This window comes from Pecten maximus, chromosome 19 (assembly GCF_902652985.1).
Source record: "Pecten maximus chromosome 19, xPecMax1.1, whole genome shotgun sequence".
Lineage (NCBI taxonomy): Eukaryota > Metazoa > Mollusca > Bivalvia > Pectinida > Pectinidae > Pecten > Pecten maximus.
In genome coordinates, this window is record NC_047033.1 from 19492687 (window position 1) to 19520408 (window position 27722).

The 27722-nt window shown below is 38.2% G+C and overlaps 1 protein-coding gene across 1 annotated transcript; it reads left to right on the top strand.

Moving 5' to 3' along the window:
* On the top strand, positions 1 to 27722 carry LOC117317635. Its single transcript, XM_033872489.1, has 5 exons — positions 1 to 110; positions 5490 to 5668; positions 14657 to 14913; positions 21207 to 21911; positions 22591 to 27722. The coding sequence occupies exons 2-5, from the start codon at positions 5635 to 5637 to the stop codon at positions 23038 to 23040; spliced, it is 1446 nt and encodes a 481-aa protein (XP_033728380.1). The 5' UTR covers positions 1 to 110; positions 5490 to 5634; the 3' UTR covers positions 23041 to 27722.

The window sequence follows — 27722 nt, forward strand, 5'->3', positions numbered from 1 at the left end:
ACGGGGTGATTTAAATATTACCTGTCCCGTGTAACAGGTGCATATTGAGAAGGCTTACCTATGATAACACACATGGATAAGACATGGATGTTTAGTACAGGTACATCTAGGTAAGTTTTGTTTAAACATGATGCAAAAAATACTTTTATAAAATTTTTAAATTCTTTATTATTAAAAACTTGGTTGTCGCGACACACCCACCGTAGCCTTACACTTACAGGAGAGCTGTGATATTGTAGCTCGCGATCGTGAGTCGTGACAGTTGCAAAATGATCAATAGAATATATTTGTGTCGCTTTCGACACTGTTTTCTGGGAATCAAGATAAGGCAACAACGTAAGATTACAAACAGCTACGTATACGTATACACTTACCTGTGAATTATATAATTTTATTGGTTTGGACGATCGATCTATTTTGGTGCTATCGTCCGCCACTGTAGAAACTTACATAAGGACACTAGGCTTATATAACATCGCATTGATTAAAATATGTTGTTTATACAATGTATGTAAACCCAATATACATACGGTACTGCCATATATGTAGTAATGAAATATTAAACACAAACAAATGATAATTATATTTATATATTGTGACATGTAGACCTTATATACTATATAGTATATAGGTCTCTGATTGTGATACATATTTTTTATCAGTGTGGGAAATTTTATGTATTTGTATAATTTGATTATCATATATTTTTATTGTTTAAGCCCGAATTACTCCTAGCTGCCTCATGTATCACATATTCATCTTGATTTGTTAGCTTACCTGCCCGAAGGGCAAGTGAGCTAATGCTGTGGTGACAGCGTCTGTCATCCATTCGGCCATCTGTCGGGTGTCAACTTTTCCATTTTAACAACTTCTCTGTAACTGAGAGGACCAGAGACCTGAAACTGGCCTGGGCAACTATAGCATGCTGGGGTGAAGAGAAAGGGGTACCAATTTTTTTTTTCAAATGAATGTCCTTGAACTACATTCAAGGTCAAACAGGCTATAAAGATTAAATCTTAAAAAACAACCTCTCAATAACCAGGCGGCCCATAGACCTGATATTTGTGCTTGCTTGCATGAAGGGCTACCAATTTTGTCCAAATGAATGACCTTGACTTACATTCAAGGTCACAAGGGTAAAATAGGCAAAATTCTTTAAATGGCTTCTTCTCTATAATGAAGCAGAGTCCTGATATTTGTGCCTGTTGCATGCTGGGTTGAGGGCAACCAAGTTTGTTCAAAATGAATGACATTGACCTACATTAAAGGTCATTTGTGTCAGGCTAAAATCTTTGTATGTCTTGTTCATAATACCCCAAAAAGAGCTCAGCTAATATTGGGCCTGTATGTAGCATGCTGGATGAATTAGGGCAACCACGTTCGTTCAAATGACTGACTGATTTTAAGGTCACAGGAGCCCTGATGCATCCCCACCTAGTTAAAATCTTTAAAACTACTTATTCTCAATAACCGAATGGTCCCAGCGACATGCTTATATAATTAGGCCAGCGTAAGTATGCTTAAATGCAGGCCTACAAAATGTATCTAAATAAATAAATCTAGCTTTAATAATATATATACATGTACCCTATAATTATATATAGCTTATAATTAGAAACACAAATGACGAAGGAAGACAACTTTTTGACTTGTGCCCTGAAAGGGCCTCAAACTCACGATCTACTGCACCCAATCCCCTAGCCAGAAATACCCACAGCTTGTACCGCTGCGCCACATCGGCGTTCTTATAAAAGAACGTTTCAATGGCACAGTGATGGTCGGCCCGATACTCTGACATGATCATTGTGGAAGTCGTCTATAAGACGATATGAATACCTGGATCGCAATGTATTTACATACATGGATACGAATTGTACATATATTATATATATTTCTCTCGGTACAACTACGACAGGAAATTCAGATCTATATCTTCGGATCACCAACACATAGTGTATATGATACATTGTAAAGTTAACGTTGTAATCAGCTTAATTCTGTTTATATTCAGGGCTTTTTCTGGGGACTTTTTGGTGTCGTTACTGGGCCCCATTCCCAAATGAAATGTTTAAGCCAAATTCCCAAAATTTGCAGTTTACTGCATACAGATCATGAAAAATTAAAAGTCTTTCCAAATTCACCATTTTTTTTTCAAAAATGAGAGACAAAAAGGCTTTTTCAATTAAAACCATTGAGAAAAAGCCCTGGCATTTAACTGACCTAAACCATTGATATCTTCAAAGTTGCATAAGGATCGAGCACTCAGCAGGTAAGCACTACCTGCCCATTGGGCCTCTTGATAATTTACAAAATACAATGCCTTATAGCACTACATGCCCATTGGGCCTCTTGTTAATTTACAAAATACAATGCCTTATAGCACTACATGCCCATTGGGCCTCTTGTTAATTTACAAAATACAATGCCTTACAGCACTACATGTCCATTGGGCCTCTTGTTAATTTACAAAATACAATGCCTTATAGCACTACATGCCCATTGGGCCTCTTGTTAATTTACAAAATACAATGCCTTACAACACTACATGCCCATTGGGCCTCTTGTTTATTTACAAAATACAATTCCTTACAGCACTACATGTCCATTGGGCCTCTTATTAATTTACAAAATACAATGCCTTACAGCACAACATGTCCATTGGGCCTCTTGTTTATTTACAAAATACAATGCCTTACAGCACTACACGTCCATTGGGCCTCTTGTTTATTTACAAAATACAATGCCTTACAGCACTACATGTCCATTGGGCCTCTTGTTAATTTACAAAATACAATGCCTTACAGCACTACATCCCCATTGGGCCTCTTGTTTATTTACAAAATGCAATGCCTTACAGCACTACATGTCCATTGGGCCTCTTGTTAATTTACAAAATACAATGCCTTATAGCACTACATGCCCATTGGGCCTCTTGTTTATTTACAAAATGCAATGCCTTACAGCACTACATGTCCATTGGGCCTCTTGTTAATTTACAAAATACAATGCCTTATAGCACTACATGCCCATTGGGCCTCTTGTTTATTTACAAAATGCAATGCCTTACAGCATTACATGTCCATTGGGCCTCTTGTTTATTTACAAAATACAACGCCTTACAGCACTACACGTCCATTGGGCCTCTTGTTTATTTACAAAATACAATGCCTTACAGCACTACATGTCCATTGGGCCTCTTGTTAATTTACAAAATACAATGCCTTACAGCACTACATCCCCATTGGGCCTCTTATTTATTTACAAAATGCAATGCCTTACAGCACTACATGTCCATTGGGCCTCTTGTTAATTTACAAAATACAATGCCTTATAGCACTACATGCCCATTGGGCCTCTTGTTTATTTACAAAATGCAATGCCTTACAGCACTACATGTCCATTGGGCCTCTTGTTTATTTACAAAATACAATGCCTTATAGCACTACATGCCCATTGGGCCTCTTGTTTATTTACAAAATGCAATGCCTTACAGCATTACATGTCCATTGGGCCTCTTGTTTATTTACAAAATACAACGCCTTACAGCGCTACATGTCCATTGGGCCTCTTGTTAATTTACAAAATACAACGCCTTCTTCTGAGTGCTGCTGCTGTTTTCTTTGTCTTTTCTCCGGGATCCTACATAGTAACATCTTCGCTAGCCAAGACTTCTGATTACGTTACACTCCACGAACCCTTGGCAGATATAGTCGTGTTCAAACTGTCGCGCCCTGGAATCCCAGGGCACCCAATCAAATCGCGTTTTAAATTCAGGCTTGGTTTCGCAGTAAACAAAAATTACGGCGCCCAGTGCAGAGCTACATTGTCGACTATGTCATGATATTTTACCTAAAAACAGAGACGTAAATCTTTAGGGAAATATTCGCAGTGTTTGATCAATTTATATAAGTCATTGATCACATATCTCATCAAAATTGACACAAGCCTTCATGTGTGTCTGTAAACATCACCGATGAAGTAAATCGGTAACGTTCGTTTTGATTGGTCGAAAACTTCATGCGTAAAGGGTGGTAATTTCAAATCTCCGCTAGAGGGCCAGGACTGTCGACTATATCTGCCAAGGGTTCGTGGAGTGTAATATAATCAGAAGTCTTGGCTAGCGAAGATGACATAGTAAACACTTTTCATATTCACCTAATATCAGGGCTTTCAGTAGAACCTTGCATTGAGAGTATTTTTTTACTCCTCAATATCACTCCTATAACATAAGAGGCCACTGGTCGGCCCTTTTTCTATCGGATATGATTTTGCCAACTGCGCCTGTCAAAAGTATCTTGCCGTATAAAACCTCTTACATGGTTGAAGTATCTTTGATATCAGACTTGACTCTCGGAATTGAAAGCATATATGTTTATTTGACATATGATTTTTAAAACTCTTCACATTTCTGAGAAATGGTGATTTTACTTCTAAAATTGCTGAATCTTAAGGGTCAACTGAATGCCCAAATACCATAATACTATTAATACTAGTATTACATCTCCAGCAGGTTATATATTATACTCACAAATTTTAAGGGTACAGCAATTCTTTACAATTTCTTTTACTGAATTTGTTTTATCTAAAAATTAGCAAATTATAGTGGTATTTTTTATGTTTAATTCAGTTTTGATAAAAAGAAATTAGTATCATTTAAGAACATCTAGATCTGTTTGAAATACATATTGGTCAAAATTTCCTGAAACAAACTCATGTACAGGGATGACACTTAAATTATTAGGAAAATGTGAATATGAAACTGGGAAAATACAACCAAATCTAACCAGGGGAATGGGCCTATATAAATACAACCAAATCTAACCAGGGGAATGGGCCTAAATAGCTCTATTTATGAAGGAAGACAGAAGAATAATACATGTATAATACTTTACTATGATACAAAATACTATTTAAAAAATTAAAAATCATTGTGATGGAAGTACTTCAATACCTTATATCAAGAATTTGTTTGACATTTGTGTTCAATAAGGCCTGAAATGATTATATCTGTGTTTTTTTGTGCTAACCCTTACCAACACTATATATATTTTAAAGGAATTCGAAGAACAAGCTAAGATTGCTTGTCTATAACCTTTTATTTAGTCAAAACTATTTAAAAAGAAAATAGATTTCCACACATATACATATACCTACCCTATTTTTAGTCTCCTGTCGGATTCACAGGGGACTGTAGGTTTCATCCTCGTCTATCCGCCCATCGGTCCGTTTGTCCACTCAGTTTTCCGTACTTTTCTCAGCCACATTTCAAGGTTTGTTGGTGAAAGTTTTATTTAAATTCAGTATGAGAAGTTACAGGTCAAGTTCAAGTTTCAGGGGTTTTGGCTCAAGGTCACTGTTACTATTTTTAGTGGGGGTTGTTATAATAGAGCCATGTATTGCTATTGCTTTAGCAATACATACATACACAGCATGCTTTTTTTACGTGTATTGTAAATTTAGGCCTAAATATTTACTTTTCTATGTTTTAGACATAATATCAGCAACATATAAGGAAGAAGCAGACACTACTGATAAGCGTTCCTCATAATCTCCGAGATGATTTGAGACCCTCAAGATGTAAATCTCAACACATGGATATAGCTGTCATAGTTTGGAGAGGCTAGGATACACAGGATGCCAGTTGTACCATACACATGTGTCTATATTGGTAAGTCACAGTTTTGTTTTGTACAAATGGTCACATTCTCTATATATATAGCACATATTGATAACTGTGTACATGTATATAAAACATTGGGATTACCAGATTGATTTTGAATTTTTTTATCCGTGAAAAATTTTGTACAGTGTGCTCACCTCCATCCTCGATTTGCTGGCAAGGCTTATGTCCCTCTTTACTGTTTAGATCTTGAATATGTCATTGCAAGATCAAAAGGTGATTTCAACACAGCCATCTTTATATATGTCATTGTAAAATCAAAAGGTGACGTCAACACAGCCATCTTTATATATATGTCATTGTAAAATCAAAAGGTGACGTCAACACAGCCATCTTTATATATATGTCATTGTAAAATCATAAGGTGACGTCAACACAGCCATCTTTATATATATGTCATTGTAAAATCAAAAGGTGACGTCAACACCGCCATCTTTATATATGTCATTGTAAAATCAAAAGGTGACGTCAACACAGCCATCTTTATATATATGTCATTGTAAAATCAAAAGGTGAAGTCCACACCGCCATCTTTATATATGTCATTGTAAAATCAAAAGGTGACGTCAACACAGCCATCTTTATATATATGTGATTGTAAAATCAAAAGGTGACGTCAACACAGCCATCTTTATATATATGTCATTGTAAAATCAAAAGGTGACTTCAACACAGCCATCTTTATATATATGTCATTGTAAAATCAAAAGGTGACGTCAACACAGCCATCTTTATATATATGTCATTGTAAAATCAAAAGGTGACGTCAACACCGCCATCTTTATATATGTCATTGTAAAATCAAAAGGTGACGTCCACACCGCCATCTTTATATATGTCATTGTAAAATCAAAAGGTGACGTCAACACAGCCATCTTTATATATATGTCATTGTAAAATCAAAAGGTGACGTCAACACAGCCATCTTTATATATATGTCATTGTAAAATCAAAAGGTGACGTCAACACAGCCATCTTTATATATATGTCATTGTAAAATCAAAAGGTGACGTCAACACCGCCATCTTTATATATATGTCATTACAAAATCAAAAGGTGAAGTCCACACCGCCATCTTTATATATGTCATTGTAAAATCAAAAGGTGACGTCAACACAGCCATCTTTATATATATGTCATTGTAAAATCAAAAGGTGACGTCAACACCGCCATCTTTATATATATGTCATTGTAAAATCAAAAGGTGACGTCAACACAGCCATCTTTATATATGTTATTGTAAAATCAAAAGATGACGTCAACACCGCCATCTTGATATATGTCATTGTAAAATCAAAAGGTGACGTCAACACAGCCATCTTTATATATATGTTATTGTAAAATCAAAAGGTGACGTCAACACAGCCATCTTTATATATATGTCATTGTAAAATCAAAAGGTGACGTCAACACAGCCATCTTTATATATGTCATTGTAAAATCAAAAGGTGACGTCAACACCGCCATCTTTATATGTCATTGTAAAATCAAAAGGTGACGTCAACACAGCCATCTTTATATATATGTCATTGTAAAATCAAAAGGTGACGTCAACACAGCCATCTTTATATATATGTCATTGTAAAATCAAAAGGTGACGTCAACACAGCCATCTTTATATATATGTCATTGTAAAATCAAAAGGTGAAGTCCACACCGCCATCTTTATATATGTCATTGTAAAATCAAAAGGTGACTTCAACACAGCCATCTTTATATATGTCATTGTAAAATCAAAAGGTGACGTCAACACAGCCATCTTTATATATGTCATTGTAAAATCAAAAGGTGATGTCAACACCGCCATCTTTATATATGTCATTGTAAAATCAAAATGTGATGTCAACACCACCATCTTTATATATGTCATTGTAAAATCAAAAGGTGACGTCAACACAGCCATCTTTATATATATATGTCATTGTAAAATCAAAAGGTGACGTCAACACAGCCATCTTTATATATATGTCATTGTAAAATCAAAAGGTGACGTCAACACCGCCATCTTTATATATGTCATTGTAAAATCAAAAGGTGACGTCAACACAGCCATCTTTATATATATGTCATTGTAAAATCAAAAGGTGACGTCAACACCGCCATCTTTATATATGTCATTGTAAAATCAAAAGGTGACGTCAACACAGCCATCTTTATATATATGTCATTGTAAAATCAAAAGGTGACGTCAACACCGCCATCTTTATATATATGTGATTGTAAAATCAAAAGGTGACGTCAACACAGCCATCTTTATATATGTCATTGTAAAATCAAAAGGTGACGTCAACACAGCCATCTTTATATATATGTTATTGTAAAATCAAAAGGTGACGTCAACACAGCCATCTTTATATATGTCATTGTAAAATCAAAAGGTGACGTCAACACAGCCATCTTTATATATATGTCATTGTAAAATCAAAAGGTGACGTCAACACCGCCATCTTTATATATGTCATTGTAAAATCAAAAGGTGACGTCAACACAGCCATCTTTATATATATGTCATTGTAAAATCAAAAGGTGACATCAACACCGCCATCTTTATATATGTCATTGTAAAATCAAAAGGTGACGTCAACACAGCCATCTTTATATATATGTCATTGTAAAATCAAAAGGTGACGTCAACACAGCCATCTTTATATATGTTATTGTAAAATCAAAAGATGACGTCAACACCGCCATCTTGATATATGTCATTGTAAAATCAAAAGGTGACGTCAACACCGCCATCTTTATATATGTCATTGTAAAATCAAAAGGTGACGTCAACACAGCCATCTTTATATATATGTCATTGTAAAATCAAAAGGTGACGTCAGCACAGCCATCTTTATATATGTCATTGTAAAATCAAAAGGTGACGTCCTGGTTGCTTAATATAAAAAATTAACAGATTGGGTTGTCACTATACTCTGTAATCTCAGTTACCAATCATTATATTATATGTATGTGTGGCAGGTTAGGTAGCAGTCATATATAATTTTGAACAAACACCTCCCTGTATTGAGATGGCTTTATTTCCGATTGTGTGCTACCTACAGTACATACACATAATTCCTGACACTAATCAAATTAAATAGCTTCTGATTTGGCCATGACATATTTCAAAGGGTCTAAAGGTCTAGATGGAAATTGAATGTAACCATGGTAATAGTGCAAGGCATCCATTTGACCTTGATATTTAGCAATTCCAGAAGTCAAATGATCATTTCTCAGAAAGTCTGAAGGGTCAAAATGTCAAAAAGACATGTTTCTTCAATCCCAAGGGTTAGATATTATTATTTTCAGGGTTTAAAACCATACTCTCATCAAGGGCCTACTGGATGCTAGCTCTGACAGAGTATCAGTTGCATTGACAAAAATCTTGTTTTATCAGAAGTCAGTTAAATATAGCAGTGAAACCTGATTTTACTAGCACCTTATAGGACTACCAGGTAGTGTTTGATAGGACAGTGTTCCTGTTGGTATAAAGTTAGTGGTCGGTAAAGTCAGTGGTCGGTAAAGTCAGTGGTCGGTAAAGTAGTGGTCGGTTAAGTCAGTGGTCGGGATAGTCAGTGGTCGGTAAAGTCAGTGGTCGGTAAAGTCAGTGGTTGGTAAAGTCAGTGGTCGGTAAAGTCAGTGGTCGGGATAGTCAGTGATTGGTAAAGTCAGTGGTCGGGATAGTCAGTGGTCGGGATAGTCAGTGATCGGTAAAGTCAGTGGTCGGTAAAGTCAGTGGTCGGTAAAGTCGGTGGTCGGGATAGTCGGTGGTCGGGATAGTCGGTGGTCGGTAAAGTCAGTGGTCGGGATAGTCAGTGATCGGTAAAGTCAGTGGTCGGTAAAGTCAGTGGTCGGGATATATAGTCAGTGATTGGTAAAGTCAGTGGTCGGTAAAGTCAGTGGTCGGTAAAGTCAGTGGTCGATAAAGTCAGTGGTCGGTTAAGTCAGTGGTCGGTAAAGTCAGTGGTCGGTAAAGTCAGTTGTCGGTAAAGTCAGTGGTAGTTAAAGTCAGTTGTCGGTAAAGTCAGTTATCGATAATGTCAGTGGTCGGTAAAGTCAGTGGTCGGTAAAGTCAGTGTTTATAATATATGACAGTGGAGCATGTGACTGTAAAGTCAAATTTCAGTGTAATAACATGTATGTAACTTATTTATGATTTACCCAGTTATATACAGGCATGTTCATAAAAAATTACCACTTTTAAAATTACATTTTGGTGGTTACCAGCTGGCTAAGATTAAATGGTCAAAGGTCACACTCGGCTAGTTTGGATATTTTTCATTGAATCATATATATAACATTGATGTAATGCTATAAACCATTACATACGTATACCTTGTCTTTTTCAAAATTGGAAAATTGACTACCTCAAGTTAATAAGATAAGCATGATAAACTATTGCCATCTGTTGGCGAACCTCTATATACTGTATAAGGCCCTCACTTTGAACTGTTTGTGTACGGATGAGAGTCAGAATAAAAAAAAATATCCTCTTTGTTACAGTCCTGAGTTGTATAAATCAGGCAGAAATTTTGAGTAAATATTACATAAAATTCACAATACATTTTGTATATAACATTGTTGACAGATGTAAGTCTGACATAAAAGGTTGGGGAAAAAATCTACAAAATGCTACAGAAATTGTGGTTTGACTTATGAAATTGCTAAATTCAAGGGTCAGCTTGATGTCTGGTGTATGTTGTGGTGTCATGTTTCAGGGCTTTTTCTGGGGACTTTTTGGGGGCATTAATTGGCCCCATTCCCAATTGAAATTATTTCATTTTAAAGCCAAATTCCCAAAATTTGCAGTTTACTCCTGTAAATTTCTTTCCCAATCCACCAATTTTCTTCCCAAAATGAGACAAAAAGGCCCCATCCCAAACCAGCGAGAAAAAGCCCTGTGTTTGTTCTGCATCTATGTAATTTTCCAAACAATAATTAATAATAATTCAGCTAATGCTGTGGGACATACTCAAATTTTGAAGATCATATCCACTTTATCTTTTAGTATATTTGAACTCATCAAAATTTTGGAAATGTCGGTCAGCTGGATCTCGGGACTCGTCTGAAAAAAAAACAACAACAAATAGTGTAATAAAATTATATATGTCGACATGTACAATATCATTGTTACACACTGTCTAAATACATCACTCTGTGGTCAGTAGGGGTAAAGGGAATTAATTATTTAATGTTTTATCAGATAATTAAATTCTTTACGCTAAGCTCATAAGCAGATTACAGTAGTTCTTGTGCCCTGTTCGTATGCCGTCTATTGTTGTAAAGTATATATATAAACAAATACCACTTCATTGTCATCGTATTAGCTCTCCCTAACTTGAGTCAGACCTAAAAGAATATGTTTCCACTTATCTTACTGTCCCTATATTTTTTGTTCCTTTTTGGCCATTTCCAAGGAAGAAATATTAAAGTCATGATTCCTATAGTCACTATCCTATTTTTTTTCTGGCATAGCATGATCAGCAGAAACATACACATCGTTTTTTATGGCCTCAGAGGTGGAAGTGTCGGAAATCTTATTTTTATGATAAATATAGATAGACTATAGTAACTACCGGTGTCATAAGTATCCCCCATAGGATTTGTATCCGGATACTAAAACTGGCCATAGGATTTGTATCCCCCCCATAGGAAAAGTATCCCCCCTATTCATATAAAACCTTATCTGTATATGGGTGTTCAATACATTGAATTTATGAACTAGAAAGTATAAGTGAACGTTTTTTTTTTTAAATTGGAGGATTAAAGGAGTTTTTAAGGTATTGGGAGAATGGACTGCTGGGGTGTATGTTTATATACAGACTTATCTATTTAATCATGACATGTCAATTTAAGTGACAGCAAATATGATATATACAGTTTGGTTCAGTGTTCACTTTTATACATATGTTCATCTCTGCATACCTGGTGACTCTTACACCTAGGTGTATATAATGATTGTCCTCAAAGACAATTAGGGAGGGGGTAGTGAGTAGTTATGAATGGAGTCAAGGTGTGATGTACACACAATCATCAGGATGGCCATAGCCATCTTGATGAGAGAGTGGGGGTATTTGTCAGCCATCTTGATGAGAGACTGGGGGTGTTTGTCAGCCATCTTGATGAGAGAGTGGGGGTATTAGTCAGCCATCTTGATGAGAGAGTGGGGGTATTTGTCAGCCATCTTGATGAGAGACTGGGGGTGTTTGTCAGCCATCTTGATGAGAGAGTGGGGGTATTAGTCAGCCATCTTGATGAGAGAGTGGGGGTATTAGTCAGCCATCTTGATGAGAGAGTGGGGGTATTAGTCAGCCATCTTGGTGAGAGAGTGGGGGTATTAGTCAGCCATCTTGATGAGAGATTGGGGGTATTTGTCAGCCATCTTGATGAGAGAGTGGGGGTATTAGTCAGCCATCTTGATGAGAGAGTGGGGTATTAGTCAGCCATCTTGATGAGAGAGTGGGGGTATTAGTCAGCCATCTTGATGAGAGAGTGGGGGTGTTAGTCAGCCATCTTGATGAGAGAGTGCGGGTGTTAGTCGGCCATCTTGATGAGAGAGTGGGGGTATTAGTCAGCCATCTTGGTGAGAGAGTGGGGGTGTTAGTCAGCCATCTTGATGAGAGAGTGGGGGTGTTTAGTCAGCCATCTTGATGAGAGAGTGGGTGTGTTAGTCAGCCATCTTGGTGAGAGAGTGGGGGTGTTAGTCAGCCATCTTGATGAGAGAGTGGGGGTATAAGTCAGCCATCTTGATGAGAGATTGGGGGTATTTGTCAGCCATCTTGATGAGAGATTGGGGGTATTTGTCAGCCATCTTGATGAGAGAGTGGGGGTATTAGTCAGCCATTTGATGAGAGAGTGGGGTGTTTAGTCAGCCATCTTGATGAGAGAGTGGGGGTATTTAGTCAGCCATCTTGATGAGAGAGTGGGGGTATTAGTCAGCCATCTTGATGAGAGAGTGGGGGTATTAGTCAGCCATCTTGATGAGAGAGTGGGGGTATTAGTCAGCCATCTTGATGAGAGAGTGGGGGTATTAGTCAGCCATCTTGATGAGAGAGTGGGGGTATTAGTCAGCCATCTTGATGAGAGAGTGGGGGTATTAGTCAGCCATCTTGATGAGAGAGTGGGGGTATTTGTCAGCCATCTTGATGAGAGAGTGGGGGTGTTAGTCAGCCATCTTGATGAGAGAGTGGGGGTATTAGTCAGCCATCTTGATGAGAGAGTGGGGGTATTTGTCAGCCATCTTGATGAGAGAGTGGGGGTATTTGTCAGCCATCTTGATGAGAGAGTGGGGGTATTAGTCAGCCATCTTGATGAGAGAGTGGGGGTATTAGTCAGCCATCTTGATGAGAGAGTGGGGGTGTTAGTCAGCCATCTTGATGAGAGAGTGGGGGTATTATTCAGCCATCTTGATGGGAGAGTGGGGGTGTTAGTCAGCCATCTTTGTGAGAGAGTGGGGGTATTAGTCAGCCATCTTGTGAGAGAGTGGGGGTATTAGTCAGCCATCTTGATGAGAGAGTGGGGGTATTTGTCAGCCATCTTGATGAGAGATTGGGGGTATTTGTCAGCCATCTTGATGAGAGAGGGGGGGTATTAGTCAGCCATTTTGATGAGAGATTGGGGGTGTTTGTCAGCCATCTTGATGAGAGATTGGGGGTATTTGTCAGCCATCTTGATGAGAGAGTGGGGTTATTTGTCAGCCATCTTGATAAGAGATTGGGTGTATTAGTCAGCCATCTTGATGAGAGATTGGGGGTATTTGGCAGCCATCTTGGTGAGAGAGTGGAGGTATTTGTCAACCATCTTGATGAGAGAGTGGGGGTGTTAGTCAGCCATCTTGATGAGAGATTGGGGGTGTTAGTCAGCCATCTTGATGAGAGAGTGGGGTTGTTAGTCAGCCATCTTGATAAGAGATTGGGGGTATTAGTCAGCCATCTTGATGAGAGATTGGGGGTATTTGGCAGCCATCTTGATGAGAGATTGGGGGTATTTGGCAGCCATCTTGATGAGAGAATGGGGGTATAAGTCAGCCATCTTGATGATAGAGTGGGGGTGTTAGTCAGCCATCTTGATGAGAGAGTGGGGGTATAAGTCTGCCATCTTGATGAGAGAGTGGGGGTGTTAGTCAGCCATCTTGATGGGAGAGTGGGGGTGTTAGTCAGCCATCTTGATGAGAGAGTGGGGGTTTGTCAGCCATCTTGATGAGAGAGTGGGGGTATTTGTCAGTCATCTTGATTAGAGATTGAGGATGTTAGTCAGCCATCTTGATGAGAGAGTGGGGTTGTTTGTCAGCCATCTTGATGAGAGAGTGGGGGTGTTTGTCAGCCATCTTCATGAGAGAGTGGTGGTGTTTGTCAGCCATCTTGATGAGAGATTGGGGGTGTTAGTCAGCCATCTTGATGAGAGATTGGGGGTATTTGTCAGCCATCTTGATGAGAGAGTGGGGGTGTTAGTCAGCCATCTTGATGGGAGAGTGGGGGTGTTAGTCAGCCATCTTTGTGAGAGAGTGGGGGTATTAGTCAGCCATCTTTGTGAGAGAGTGGGGGTATTAGTCAGCCATCTTGATGAGAGAGTGGGGGTATTAGTCAGCCATCTTGATTAGAGAGTGGGGGTATTTGTCAGCCATCTTGATTAGAGAGTGGGGGTATTTGTCAGCCATCTTGATTAGAGAGTGGGGGTATGAGTCAGCCATCTTGGTGAGAGAGTGGGGGTATTAGCCAGCCATCTTGATGAGAGAGTGGGGGTATTAGTCAGCCATCTTGATGAGAGAGTGAAGGTGTTAGTCAGCCATCTTGGTGAGAGAGTGGGGGTATTTGTCAGCCATCTTGATGAGAGAGTGGGGGTGTTAGTCAGCCATCTTGATGAGAGAGTGGGGGTATTATTCAGCCATCTTGATGAGAGAGTGGGGGTATTATTCAGCCATCTTGGTGAGAGAGTAGGGTTGTTTATCAGCCATCTTGATGACATTTTTTGATAAATGTATTTTTTTAGATGCAGACTGGCGTGACCTTCTCTTCAGCGCCTCACAATGTGTCAGATGTACAGCAAAGAGGGAGCCAATGATAAAGGAGCTACAGATCATGTGGTCCAACCCAGCCAATCAGAACTCAGTATTGCCCTGTCTCTCTGTCAGGACTGCCCTTGACCTTTACCTACAGGTCAAGGACTATCCCCCAGGCTCTGAGGTCATCATGTCCGCCATCAACATACCAGATATGGTGTATATTGTAAAACATCACAAACTCAAGGTTTGTTTTTATCTATTTTTAGTCATAGTTGATTGGTTAAGATTGAATGTGACTTATATATATATGTTGTCATCATATATAACTGTGAACTGTCAAAGGCTATGTATTCAATAGTTTAAAAGGGAATATTATTATATGTATTATGTGCTATCATATGAGTCCACTATTTATAGAAAGAGACAAGTATTTTAAAATTGTGTTTGGAGATCTCTCTTCTCCTTGTCTTACTGATCTCTTGTTTGACTAGTTTCATAATTAGTAAATGGTATTAAGCTATCCTTGCCAACAATGTATTTTTGGAATACTTATAAGAGTTATTGCCCTTTTTGAGAATTTGAATCTTGCCAGGGGACATTGAAGAGACCAAAATAGATCTTACTCCCTTGTCGCATCAGTTAGCATCTTTAATCTTAAATAAAGAGGCCCTGAGGGCTATGATATTGGGCCAGTAGCATGATGGGATGAAAAGTTACAAAGTTTGTTCATATTGATGACCTTTACCTACTTTCAAGGTCACAGAGGCCACTTCTTCTGAAGAAATGTAGAGTTTCCCCATATATTCACTGCAATATCCAGAGGTGCAGGCCCTCAGGGCCTCTTGTCTTAACTGACATCCTCTTAAAGTATGACATTTCTTTCCCAATGATGATCATGCTGTCATTCTGGAGGAAGGGATTGCTTTTTGAAGATTTGGAGCTCTTCGGAGCTCTTCAGATGGAAAACGAATGTGTAAAATTTAAAGATTAGTTCCAATCAGTTTGAGATTCATTGTGTATTGGTTAAATCTGGTTTTGTTTGTATGCTTGGTTTATCGCCCTGTGAACAGCCAGGGTCATTTTTGAGGCGGGGACTTTGTAGTAGTTGGTGAATACCTCACTGAACAACATACTGGAGGCCTGTCGCATGCCCTCCAATACAACTAGGGTAAGACCAAGGACACTACCATGACAACACAGACCGGCCCGTTTCTCGTCAGCTTTCTTAGAAACACAGACTGACACAGGTAGGGAGTGTTGAACCACACACCTTCACCTGAGGTTACAATTGGCCGGCGCTGACTGAGCTTTCTGGTTCAGACATGACTTGGATATGTACCTTATACTCACTGTACAGTCAATGTTAAATATTTAGTGATAAGTAGCTAGGTCTATTAGAAGTTAATTTAGCTTCTGATGATGTTCAATTACACGCCCCATTAACATCCTGATAGTCATGAGGGATGTGATCAATATTACTGAAATCTATATCAGCACAGACACATTGACTGAAGCTGTTTATACTCAATACTTTATAAATGTATTTGGAATTAACTTCATTGCTGTAGCTTGATGGACCCAGAGGTCCAGATCTGCAGTCTGGACTGTACAGGGGCCCTTAGCTCGATGGACCCAGAGGTCCAGATCTGCAGTCTGGACTGTACAGGGGCCCTTAGCTTGATGGACCCAGAGGGCCAAATCTGCAGTCTGGACTGTACAGGGGCCCTTAGCCTGATGGACCCAGATGGCCAGATCTATAGTCTGGACTGTACAGGGGCCCTTAGTTTGATGGACCCAGAGGTCCAGATCTGCAGTCTGGACTGTACAACGGCCCTTAGCTTGATGGACCCAGAGGGCCAGATCTGCAGTCTGGACTGTACAGGGGCCCTTAGCTTGATGGACCCAGAGGGCCAGATCTGCAGTCTGGACTGTACAGGGGCCCTTAGCTTGATGGACCCAGAGGTCCAGATCTGCAGTCTGGACTGTACAGGGGCCCTTAGCTTGATGGACCCAGAGGGCCAGATCTGCAGTCTGGACTGTACAGGGGCCCTTAGCTTGATGGACCCAGAGGGCCAGATCTGCAGTCTGGACTGTACAGGAGCCCTTAGCTTGATGGACCCAGAGGGCCAGATCTGCAGTCTGGACTGTACAAGGGCCGTTGGCTTGATGGACCCAGAGGTCCAGATCTGCAGTCTGGACTGTACAGGGGCCCTTAGCTTGATGGACCCAGAGGGCCAGATCTGCAGTCTGGACTGTACCGGGGCCCTTAGCTTGATGGACCCAGAGGGCCAGATCTGCAGTCTGGACTGTACAGGGGCCCTTAGCTTGATGGACCCAGAGGTCCAGATCCGCAGTCTGGACTGTACAGAGGCCCTTAGCATGATGGACCCAGAGGGCCAGATCTGTAGTCTGGAATGTACAGGGGCCCTTAGCTTGATGCACCCAGAGGGCTAGATCTGCAGTCTGGACCGTACAGAGGCCCTTAGCACGATGGACCCAGAGGGCCAGATCTGTAGTCTGGAATGTACAGGGGCCCTTGGCACGATGGACCCAGAGGGCCAGATCTGTAGTCTGGACTGTATAGGGGCCCTTAGCACGATGGACCCAGAGGGCCAGATCTGCAGTCTGGACTGTACAGAGGCCCTTAGCTTGATGCACCCAGAGGGCCAGATTTGCAGTCTGGACTGTACAGAGGCCCTTAGCTTGATGCACCCAGAGGGCCAGATCTGCAGTCTGGACTGTACAGGGGTCCTTAGCTTGATGGACCCAGAGGGCCAGATCTGCAGTCTGGACTGTACAGAGGCCCTTAGCACGATGGACCCAGAGGGCCAGATCTGCAGTCTGGACTGTACAGGGGCCCTTAGCTTGATGGACCCAGAGGGCCAGATCTGCAGTCTGGACTGTACAGGGGCCCTTAGCTTGATGGACCCAGAGGTCCAGATCTGCAGTCTGGACTGTACAGGGGCCCTTAGCTTGATGGACCCAGAGGGCCAGATCTGCAGTCTGGACTGTACAAGGGCCGTTGGCTTGATGGACCCAGAGGGCCAGATCTGCAGTCTGGACTGCACAGGGGCCCTTAGCTTGATGGACCCAGAGGGCCAGATCTGCAGTCTGGACTGTACAGGGGCCCTTAGCTTGATGGACCCAGATGGCCAGATCTGCAGTCTGGACTGTACAGGGGCCCTTAGCTTGATGGACCCAGATGGCCAGATCTGCAGTCTGGACTGTACAGGGGCCCTTAGCTTGATGGACCCAGAGGTCCAGATCTGCAGTCTGGACTGTACAGGGGCCCTTAGCTTGATGGACCCAGAGGTCCAGATCTGCAGTCTGGACTGTACAGGGCCCTTAGCTGGATGGACCCAGAGGTCCAGATCTGCAGTCTGGACTGTACAGGGCCCTTAGCTTGATGGACCCAGAGGTCCAGATCTGCAGTCTGGACTGTATAGGGGCCGTTGTCTTCCAGCACAGTTTAGATCCCATTCATTTTGAAATGAATCCTTTGCTTACATACCTGGTTTAGTGTGACTGCTGACAAGGCGTCTAGTAGTACATTGTACGTATCTTCATCTTTGAAGCTCCATACATCATAAGACCATTGGTCAGTAGCCAGTAATGACCGATGTCCAGCCAAGTCCAGCCTCCACTAAAAGTACATACAAGCCCTGAGGATGCCACAATAACATGTCTCCAATTTTTCCCTAAATGACTTTTTCTTTAAAACCAAGAGACCAATTCCAAAAGTATGATATTTGCCCAATAGCCCCTCATAGAGTGCAATTTTTATGAATTTAATTTCAGGAACTACTGATGCGATCCATGGATAAATGACTTTTTCTTTAAAACCAAGAGACCAATTCCAAAAGTATGATATTTGCCCAATAGCCCCTCATAGAGTGCAATTTTTATGAATTTAATTTCAGGAACTACTGATGCGATCCTCACCAAACTGTGTTCAATGGGCTGTTAAGTGGCAGATTTTTAGACATTTTTTTTATCATTCTTTTTGGGACAAAATTAATCTATTATCTCAACATTCCGGTTATATAAACAGTACTGGGTACTAAGTTATTGATGTAATTCAAATCTTATCTTGTACTTCAGATCAGAATCTGACATCTGAGCTGTCACTATCTGAACATTTAACTAGTACATTACCTATTATATCAAGACTGTTTTTGTATACCATAATTATTTATTTAAATGCACTATTTAAAAATCGTCAAAGCTCAAAATAAAGAAGAAGAAGAAGAAGAAAAAAATACTGAATCATGATCAATACAAAATGTTCTCTAAGTATTATAGATGCATATAATTTATTTGAAAATAACAAATTATTCATCTAGCTTGAAAAAGGTATTATTTTACTGATTGATTGATTGGGCTTTATGTCCTTGTTCCGGTTATTACCGAGCCTAGGAAACTGTATTATATTACAAAATTGTTCACTGTTTTTATACAACTCTTTGATAAAAAAAATACCATATGTATAACATATGTAACCTAGCTGTATAAATCAATACGAGAGTCCTTTAAGGCAACATGTCTTTATTGATCATGACATGACTGTTTAAGTCAGATTGAGTTTTAAAACAAATACAAGATGCTATGTGTGTATACATTCATTTGAAGTTAGAAATGTTTGGTGTACATGCATGTACATCAACTGGATTTATATACATTGTAATTTAACTATTTTTGGTGTTATATTGTTCACAGTTCATATAATTAAAAAAAATACAAATATTAATATCAACAGATATTGGACTGAATTTTAAATTTAAGTTGATTAAAATAATTTTTGTTGAATTGTGCATAAAAGATTAGATATGGGTATTATTATGGAATTTTGTGTAAAGATAGTTATTGTCGGGTTGTGACTGTATTAATATAATTATTCATTTGAAGTTATAAGTATGAAAAAAATATTGTTGTGAAAAATCACCGAATATACAATTTCATATACATTTTGTACTCAATATCAATAGTGTTACCCATGTCTTACCCGTCTCGTCCCGTCCCGTCCTGGAACTGTTGATTCTCACCAAACTGTGTTTCAGGCTGTTAATTAAAGTAGCAGCGGGCATTTATGTCTTACAGACATTTTCTAGTTTCTAAAAATTTGGCTTATTAAGAGTCTGTAATGGTGAACCATGGCCATATATAAAGATTTTATTCACAGTTATTAATAAATGGTATAAACTACAAAGGTATTAAAAAGTGTGCCTAAAATATTTCCAGGAAAATCTCCATATCTTACAGAAAATTGATAACTTAATTGTCATTCTTTTTTCTAGGAGGCAGCAAACCACTAGTATTATATGTTTTTTTTGTATAATATTAATTAACTGCTGTATAATATACCATAAGTATCCTAAAATAAGCCCCGTCTCCAAGTGTAATATCAATTAACTGCAATAATATACCATATTTATCCTGAAATAAGCTTCGTCTCCTAGTTTAAAAATTGAGTATGAATTTATCTAAATTGTGACCATATGAGGATACAGGCTGTCAAAGTGCCTCAAATTTCTCAATTTGATGGCACTTTCATGTATAGTTCTGGATTTTAGTTCGCTCCAACATGGTGGAGAGATAAGCTTTAATCCTGCTTTAGTTAATGTGCTAATATGTAAACATTAATTTTGCGTGTTATAGTGCCACAGATTTCTCTGAACATATACCGAGGGGCGGCGAGAGCTCTGTCAGTAAGAGCGCTGGCCACTTAATCTCAGGTGAAGATCGGAGCTGCGTGGTTCCACGCTCCATATCCGTGTCGGTTTGTGTTTCTCAGGAAGCTGAGTAACGGGCCGGTCTGTGTTGTTGTTGTGTCCTCGTACAAGACACTTTACCCTTATTGTTCTGGAGGGCATGTGACGGGCCTCCAGTATGGTGTTCAGTGAGGTAGTCACCAACTACTACAAGGAGACCCCGCCTCACAAATGACCCTGGCTGTACATGGGGCGATCGATGAACCCAACAAATAAACTAACATACTGTAATGTTGATAAAATTCACAGGATTTGATTTTGCTATATTTACAGTCATTAAATGTACGGCGAAAATAAATATCCAGCAAATATCAATGTAGATATGTGTTTTGCAGAATGTTGACAAGGTGTGGTTACACGAAATTTGATACCCATGAATTAGTCCTGACTGAAACAACTGTGAAATATCACATGTGAAAATGTGAAATAGAACATCTACATTGTATACAGTATTCAGCATGTCAATATCGGAGTATGTTGACACTAGTAAAATATACAGTGTAGTTATAGCATGTTGGGGAGTCACGTAAATTATTGTCTTATTTAATGTATTAATACAGTAAAACCCTGTTACTTTCGCCACCCGTTATACCGCCAAACTGGCTTATCGCCATGAATAGAACAGATTTTCTCCCACGCTAATGCACCAGTTTTACCGCCAACCTTACATAACACCATCCGCATGTATATGTAAAACTTATCATGTGAATTATTGTCTTATTTAATGTATTAATATATGTAAAACTGATCATGTAAATTTTTGTTAAAGGTTGTCCCCTTAGATGTGAATATAGAAACAACAGGACCGAGGGTGGAACTGCTGGAATCTCTCATCACCGATAAAACAGTCGCTATTCTTATCGCTCACATCTACGGCAAATGGTGTGACATCGAATCTATCATAGACATTGCTGAAAGGAGAAACATCCATGTCATCGAAGACTGTGCTGAATGTTTTTGTGGTTTTGAGAGGATTGGAAACCCTAGAAGTGATCTGACAGTTTTCAGTTTTGGTGTCATCAAATATTCCACAGCTTTTGGAGGTGCTCTTGCGAAAATTAAAGATGAGAAATTATATGAGCAGATGAATGAAAAATATTTGAAATATCCTGTGCAAAAACATTCAGAATATCTGAAGAAAATTTTGAAATATTCTGCAGTCTACATTGTTTTAGATTGTCCGCGTATTATCAAACCCGGGATGGTTTTAACCAGAACTTTGAATATTGATCACAAAAAAATTGTTATCAAGCTTCTCAGAGGATTTCCTGATCAAATGGTAGAAAGAATTCGAGCACAACCATCGAACGCCCTTCTTGCCACAATGAAACGGAGACTGAATGATTTTGACGTGACAGATTTCAACTCATCCAAGGTTAAGGCAGAATATGTGAGAGAGAGGCTACCCGAGGGGGTCACCATGGTAGGGATGCAGGCGGAGGTCAATAACTACTGGCTTTTCCCGATATTGATGGTAAGCTGAAATAGATATCTACAGCTATTAAAAGCAAGTATTATAATATTATTGCCTGAAATATGGAAACTTCTGTAAATCACACAGCTGGCCTGAAATATGGAAACTTCTGTAAATCACACAGCTGGCCTGAAATATGGAAACTTCTGTAGATCACACAGCTGGCCTGAAATATGGAAACTTCTGTAAATCACACAGCTGGCCTGAAATATGGAAACTTCTGTAAATCACACAGCTGGCCTGAAATATGGAAACTTCTGTAAATCACACAGCTGGCCTGAAATATGGAAACTTCTGTAAATCACACAGCTGGCCTGAAATATGGAAACTTCTGTAAATCACACAGCTGGCCTGAAATATGGAAACTTCTGTAAATCACACAGCTGGCCTGATATATGGAAACTTCTGTAAATCACACAGCTGGCCTGAAATATGGAAACTTCTGTAAATCACACAGCTGGCCTGAAATATGGAAACTTCTGTAAATCACACAGCTGGCCTGAAATATGGAAACTTCTGTAAATCACACAGCTGGCCTGAAATATGGAAACTTCTGTAAATCACACAGCTGGTCTTAAACATGGAAGACAGGCATCCGAAAATTCTTTTTTAACTTCCGTATTTAACTGACTTCTGTATAGAAATACATTTGTATTTATGTTGTGTTTTGTTGTTCCAGGACAATCCCGATGCAGTGGTGAAGGTACTGAATGCCATGGGGATAGATGCTTATCGCGGAGCAACACAGCTTAACCTCATAGAACCCGAAAACTGTGACACTAGCATTGTAGAACCCGAAAACTGTGGCGCTGGCCGAATAGAAAGAGAAAACTCTGGAGCTAATGTCATCAAACTGGAAAATTGTAATGATTTTCACCATCAACATACTACCACAACCAGCAGATTTGAAAACAGACACAACTTCCAGAAGAAGAACAACCCCTTTGAGGCCCTGAACAGGAACTACCCTCACGAGGCACGCTATCTCATCAACCATGTTGTCTACTTGCCGGTGAACAAATCCGTCCCATTCCATGTCCTTGATCATATCTGTAAATGTGTAAAGTTAGCAGTTTGCCTCAGCAAAAATGGCCGCTTGCCTGATGTCCGTCTTCATGCCAAATTATGATGACCATGGGCCCTCAGCATAATATTCTTATATTAGATGTATTTTGGAATTTTACCCGACTGTTTTTCTAAGAATGTGATAACTGAATGATTCTTTTAAATAAGCATTAATTAATTACTTTTTTCAATTTTAACATACCAATATTAATTGCTATTTTATAGTTTTAATCTTAACTACCAAGTAATTGTTATTTCAAAGTTATAATTATCAGAAATTAAATGTTGATTTCAACTGGTGGAAATTATTCAGGGACGATGCCAATTGATTTATATGAAGATGTATTTTGATTCAGTTTTTACTTCTCAAGTTATGGTTTAAAAGGTAAACCTGTGTATTATACTACATCTATGCCATCAGCACAGGGACTTGGCACGAAATCTCCACCTCTGTATATGTGTATTATATATGTAGACTTGGCTGGATTATGTACCTAGTCCCTGTGATTATGAGTTCTATTTGATGGAACTAGATTTTCTACATTAAGGGAACAACACACTTTATGTAAAGTAGTGAAATTTTGCCAAAATATTAAGGAATATCTGCCTTAGTGACATTTTTATACAATAGATACTCCACTGCTGAAATGAGTATATTAACAGAGGGTTCTTAGTGTTTGTCAAAAGTTATCATAAGTACCCTAACAAAGATTTTTTTTAAATTTTTGTTAATCAAGAAGAAATAAAAAAAAAGAACAAGTTGTCCCTATATACAAATATATAAAGTTATTAATATTTATAAGAAACCATGAGGATCACATGCTTTATGTTCACTGTGTCTTTATAGACAGGTTTGGCTTTATATAAACCTCTATATATCAATGCCATTTTTTTCCCCTGTAAATTGGCTGGCCTTTATAGACAGGTAAGGTTAAGTTTTATATAAACCTTTATATATCAATGCCATCTTCTCTTCTCCAATAAGTAGCTGGTCTTTATAGACAGGTTCAGATGTATATAAACCTCTATATATTCACCAATAAGTAGCTGGCCTTTATAGACAGGTTCAGCTTGATATAAACCTCTAAACATAATACCTTTGCTCTTCAATAAGTAGCTGGCCTTTATAGACAGGTTCAGATGTATATAAACCTCTATCTATAAATACCATTTTCTCTTCTCCAATAAGTATCTGGCCTTTATAGAGAGGTTCAGATGTATATAAACCTATATATATTCAACTTCAATAAGTAGCTGGCCTTTATAGACAGGTTCAGCTTTATAAAAACCTCTATATATCAATGCCATTTTCTCTTCTCCAATAAGTATCTGGCCTTTATAGACAGGTTCAGATATATATAAACCTCTATATATTCAGCTTCAATAAGTAGCTGGCCTTTATAGACAGGTTCATTTTATAGAAAAGTTCAGCTTTATAAAAACCTCTGTATATCAATGCCATTTTCTTTTTCCTGTTAAGTGGCTGGCCTTTATAGACAGGTTTAGCTTTATAAAATCCTCTATATATTAATGCCATTTTTCTCTTCTCCCTAATTAAGAAGCTGGCCTTATAGACAGGTTTGACTGTATATAAACCTCTATATATAAAGCCACCTGTCTACATGGACCAATTTTCTCTACTCCCTTAAGTGACCTTTATACATGGCCTTTATAGACAGGTTTGACATATATTAATTCTTTACAAAATAACAAGTGTTTTAGTGATAAACTTGTTCCATCTGCACATTCCATCCAGTATTAATATAAAATTGGTTGTGTGTTTTAATGAGCATCTTGTATAAATAATTGTGTACTTTTAAGTGGTGTTGGAATGTTTTTGATATTTTATCCAGATTTTTATCTTGTTATTCAGAAAATCTATTGTGAAGAGATATCATTTACACGGAGTTAATATTATTTAAAAAGTTATTATTGAAAATGTATTTTTATATGACAAATGAGGACTGTTGTTATTTATTGTGATGAAGATACCGTAGAGAGTAGGAAACAGGAGATCTATAAGATTTGACATTTCACAGCAGGTTTGTGTTATATGTTATATTTTTTATTTATGGTACACTCATGAGAGTTTAGCACCATTCTAGTTTATTATGTAGTTTCGTAGATTGCCAAACTCATCAAGAGTATAAACTGTTAATGTTTGACATTTTGGGGGTATGTATAAAGGTTTTTAATTTAGTTTATTGTAATTTAATAAATTCCTTATACCAGGATATTTGTGATAGGGTCACATTACCAGCTATGAGTGTTATTTACTGACAAACAGATTGTTGTTCCAGCCGGATGGTATAAGGAGAAACCTCTACTGGTGAGGGACTGTGGGAAATATTTTTAATTTTCTGTAATGTGTATGGAGATTTAATCCTTCAAGTTGTAGCTTAGTTATTCATAAATTTGGTTTAATTGTTGGACAAAAATTAATGAAATATGAAATTATATCAATGTGTATTTCTTTCTCGATTTAAAAAAAAAATTATTCTTTGTCATGTACATATTCTCTCTTCTTGGAAAAAAGACCCAAATTTGTGTCAAACATAGACACATGCTATGGTTGATTTTTAAAGGAGATATACTGTGCCGGTCTTGAGACAAATTTAATGAATTTTCAAAACATCAAACTCCGTACTAGATGGGTAGAGATGATCCTTCTCTATGCCCTGAAGTTATCACTTATACATATTTGGTCTTTGTGGTCACAACATAGATCAAGGGGAGACAATCAGTACAGAGCTGTAAGTCGGGATGATCCAATCATCACGGTTGTTGACAATGTACAATGTATGTGTGCTCTCATCATAAATACCTGTCATCAAGACAAGGAACAATGGCCTAGAGCCAGTAGATTTGGGCTTTAGGCAAATTATTTTAATACCTGCCTTATTGGCAAGTGCAATTTACAAATCATAATTTTTACCTTTTCCTTAAGAGAATTAAGATACGTTGTACTTCTAAATCAGTTTTTCCTGCCTCAAGTCTTTTATTTAGGAACATTGTATATACATTGTAGGTTTTTAATATTTTAATAATCTATTTGTAATTGTTTACTGAATATCGATCTCATTATAATCACTCAGAGAATGAAAGATACATGTATTTACTTGATCAGAATCTTGCATCATTACCTATAGTTTAAGTATTTATATAGGGTTTACGATAAAAACAGGATTGTTACTTATAGTTATAGTATATATAGGGTTTACGATAAAAACAGGATTGTTACTTATTTACTCAATATTACATGTAAAAAAACCCTCTAGGCTTCCATTGTGTTATAAATATATTGTTGAATGAAAAATTCTAATTACATGTAGGTTGAATTATACTGAGGTTGGTCGGTGGTTTTTCTCCGGGTACTCTGGCTTTCCTCCACCTCCAAAACCTGGCACGTCCTTAAATGACTAAACAAAAACAAAACAAAACCTAACCTTTACATTTTTGTTACCAGATCTATTTTGATTATCTGTTGGTGACTCTGTGAAGTTGATATAATGTTGTTCATCCTGTAAAATTATGTTCAGTCACACAGATTACTTGTAAAAACATTAATCCTGAAGAACACTAAGATAAAGCCTCACTTGTCATCCCCAGAGGCTGGCCAGATAAAGTTTTATTGTGAAATTGTTAAAATGTAAATTTGAATTATTTTATAACAATTGCAAAACAAGTAATACTAATTTATATAATCACTCTTGTTGGTCCAGATCAAAGTGTGCGAGGGGCGTGGTAGGGAACCAGAGTACCAAGGGGGACCCACCTGGTCGACCAGGTGACCCCATACCTTTTCACATTTGATCAGGGAATCGAACCCCTGCCACCTAGGTGAATGACAGATATTTTGTGTTGTATTTGATTTAATAAGCATTCCTTTTCTTACTAGTGTTTTTCCCTCTGCTTTCTGAGAAAAATGTTGGGTGCATTTAGTAAAAATCCTGTCAGAAGTAATCCTTGGTAAATAAACTCCAATAACTCTTTATAATTATTTAAACACTGATCACATGGAAACCTTAATAAATGGTTTGATAAAGCTTAGATGACACAAACAGAAAACAAACCAGTTTTAACATGTGATTTAACTTGTGATTATAAACGATGGGTTGTCATGTGTAATTTTATGATAACTATGATTATCTCAGAATTTTGATTGACTCGCACAAAAAAAAATGTAACTAGAAAACATTTATTAAGTTACTATTTGTAAAAATATTAATCAAGTCACCATTTGTAAAAACATTTATCAAGTTACCCAGTTCTACAGGTGCTTTTGGCTGGTGCCCTGCACTGCTGGTCAGTACTAGAGCATTGGACAATTAAACCTTAGATGAATATCTGTGGAGAGTGTTCGATCACTCCTCAGGAAGATTTGTTTGTTAAAAAAGCTAAAATCAAGTAGAATCCATGACTGTTGTGGTTGTGAGCCAGATACCTTATCACACTAGATCAGGGTAAGTCTTTGGTTTATTTCCAATGAAGTAACTACCAACTATGACTTAGAGACTGTTCACCAAGCAATAAAGTCCAGCAAACACAATCCTGCTGCACGGATTGATATGTTCATCATAGAACTATTTATTGGGCATGGTAGATATGGCCACTATATACAGCTATACAGGAGATTAACCAGTACCATAGCTATGTATCATTCCGTGCAATTCTTTAATCCTTGCCATTCAATGAAAACATGCATTTATTAATTTTGTCATGAAATAAATAATTTTAACATTTGAA

Excerpts from the sequence above, each read along its gene's own strand:
- LOC117317635 (XM_033872489.1), top strand. The coding sequence starts at position 5,635 with ATGCCAGTTGTACCATACACATGTGTCTATATTG. Across the intron at positions 14,914-21,206 it reads TAAAACATCACAAACTCAAG|GTTGTCCCCTTAGATGTGAA; the intron begins GTTTGTTTTTAT and ends TTTTTGTTAAAG. Across the intron at positions 21,912-22,590 it reads GGCTTTTCCCGATATTGATG|GACAATCCCGATGCAGTGGT; the intron begins GTAAGCTGAAAT and ends TTGTTGTTCCAG.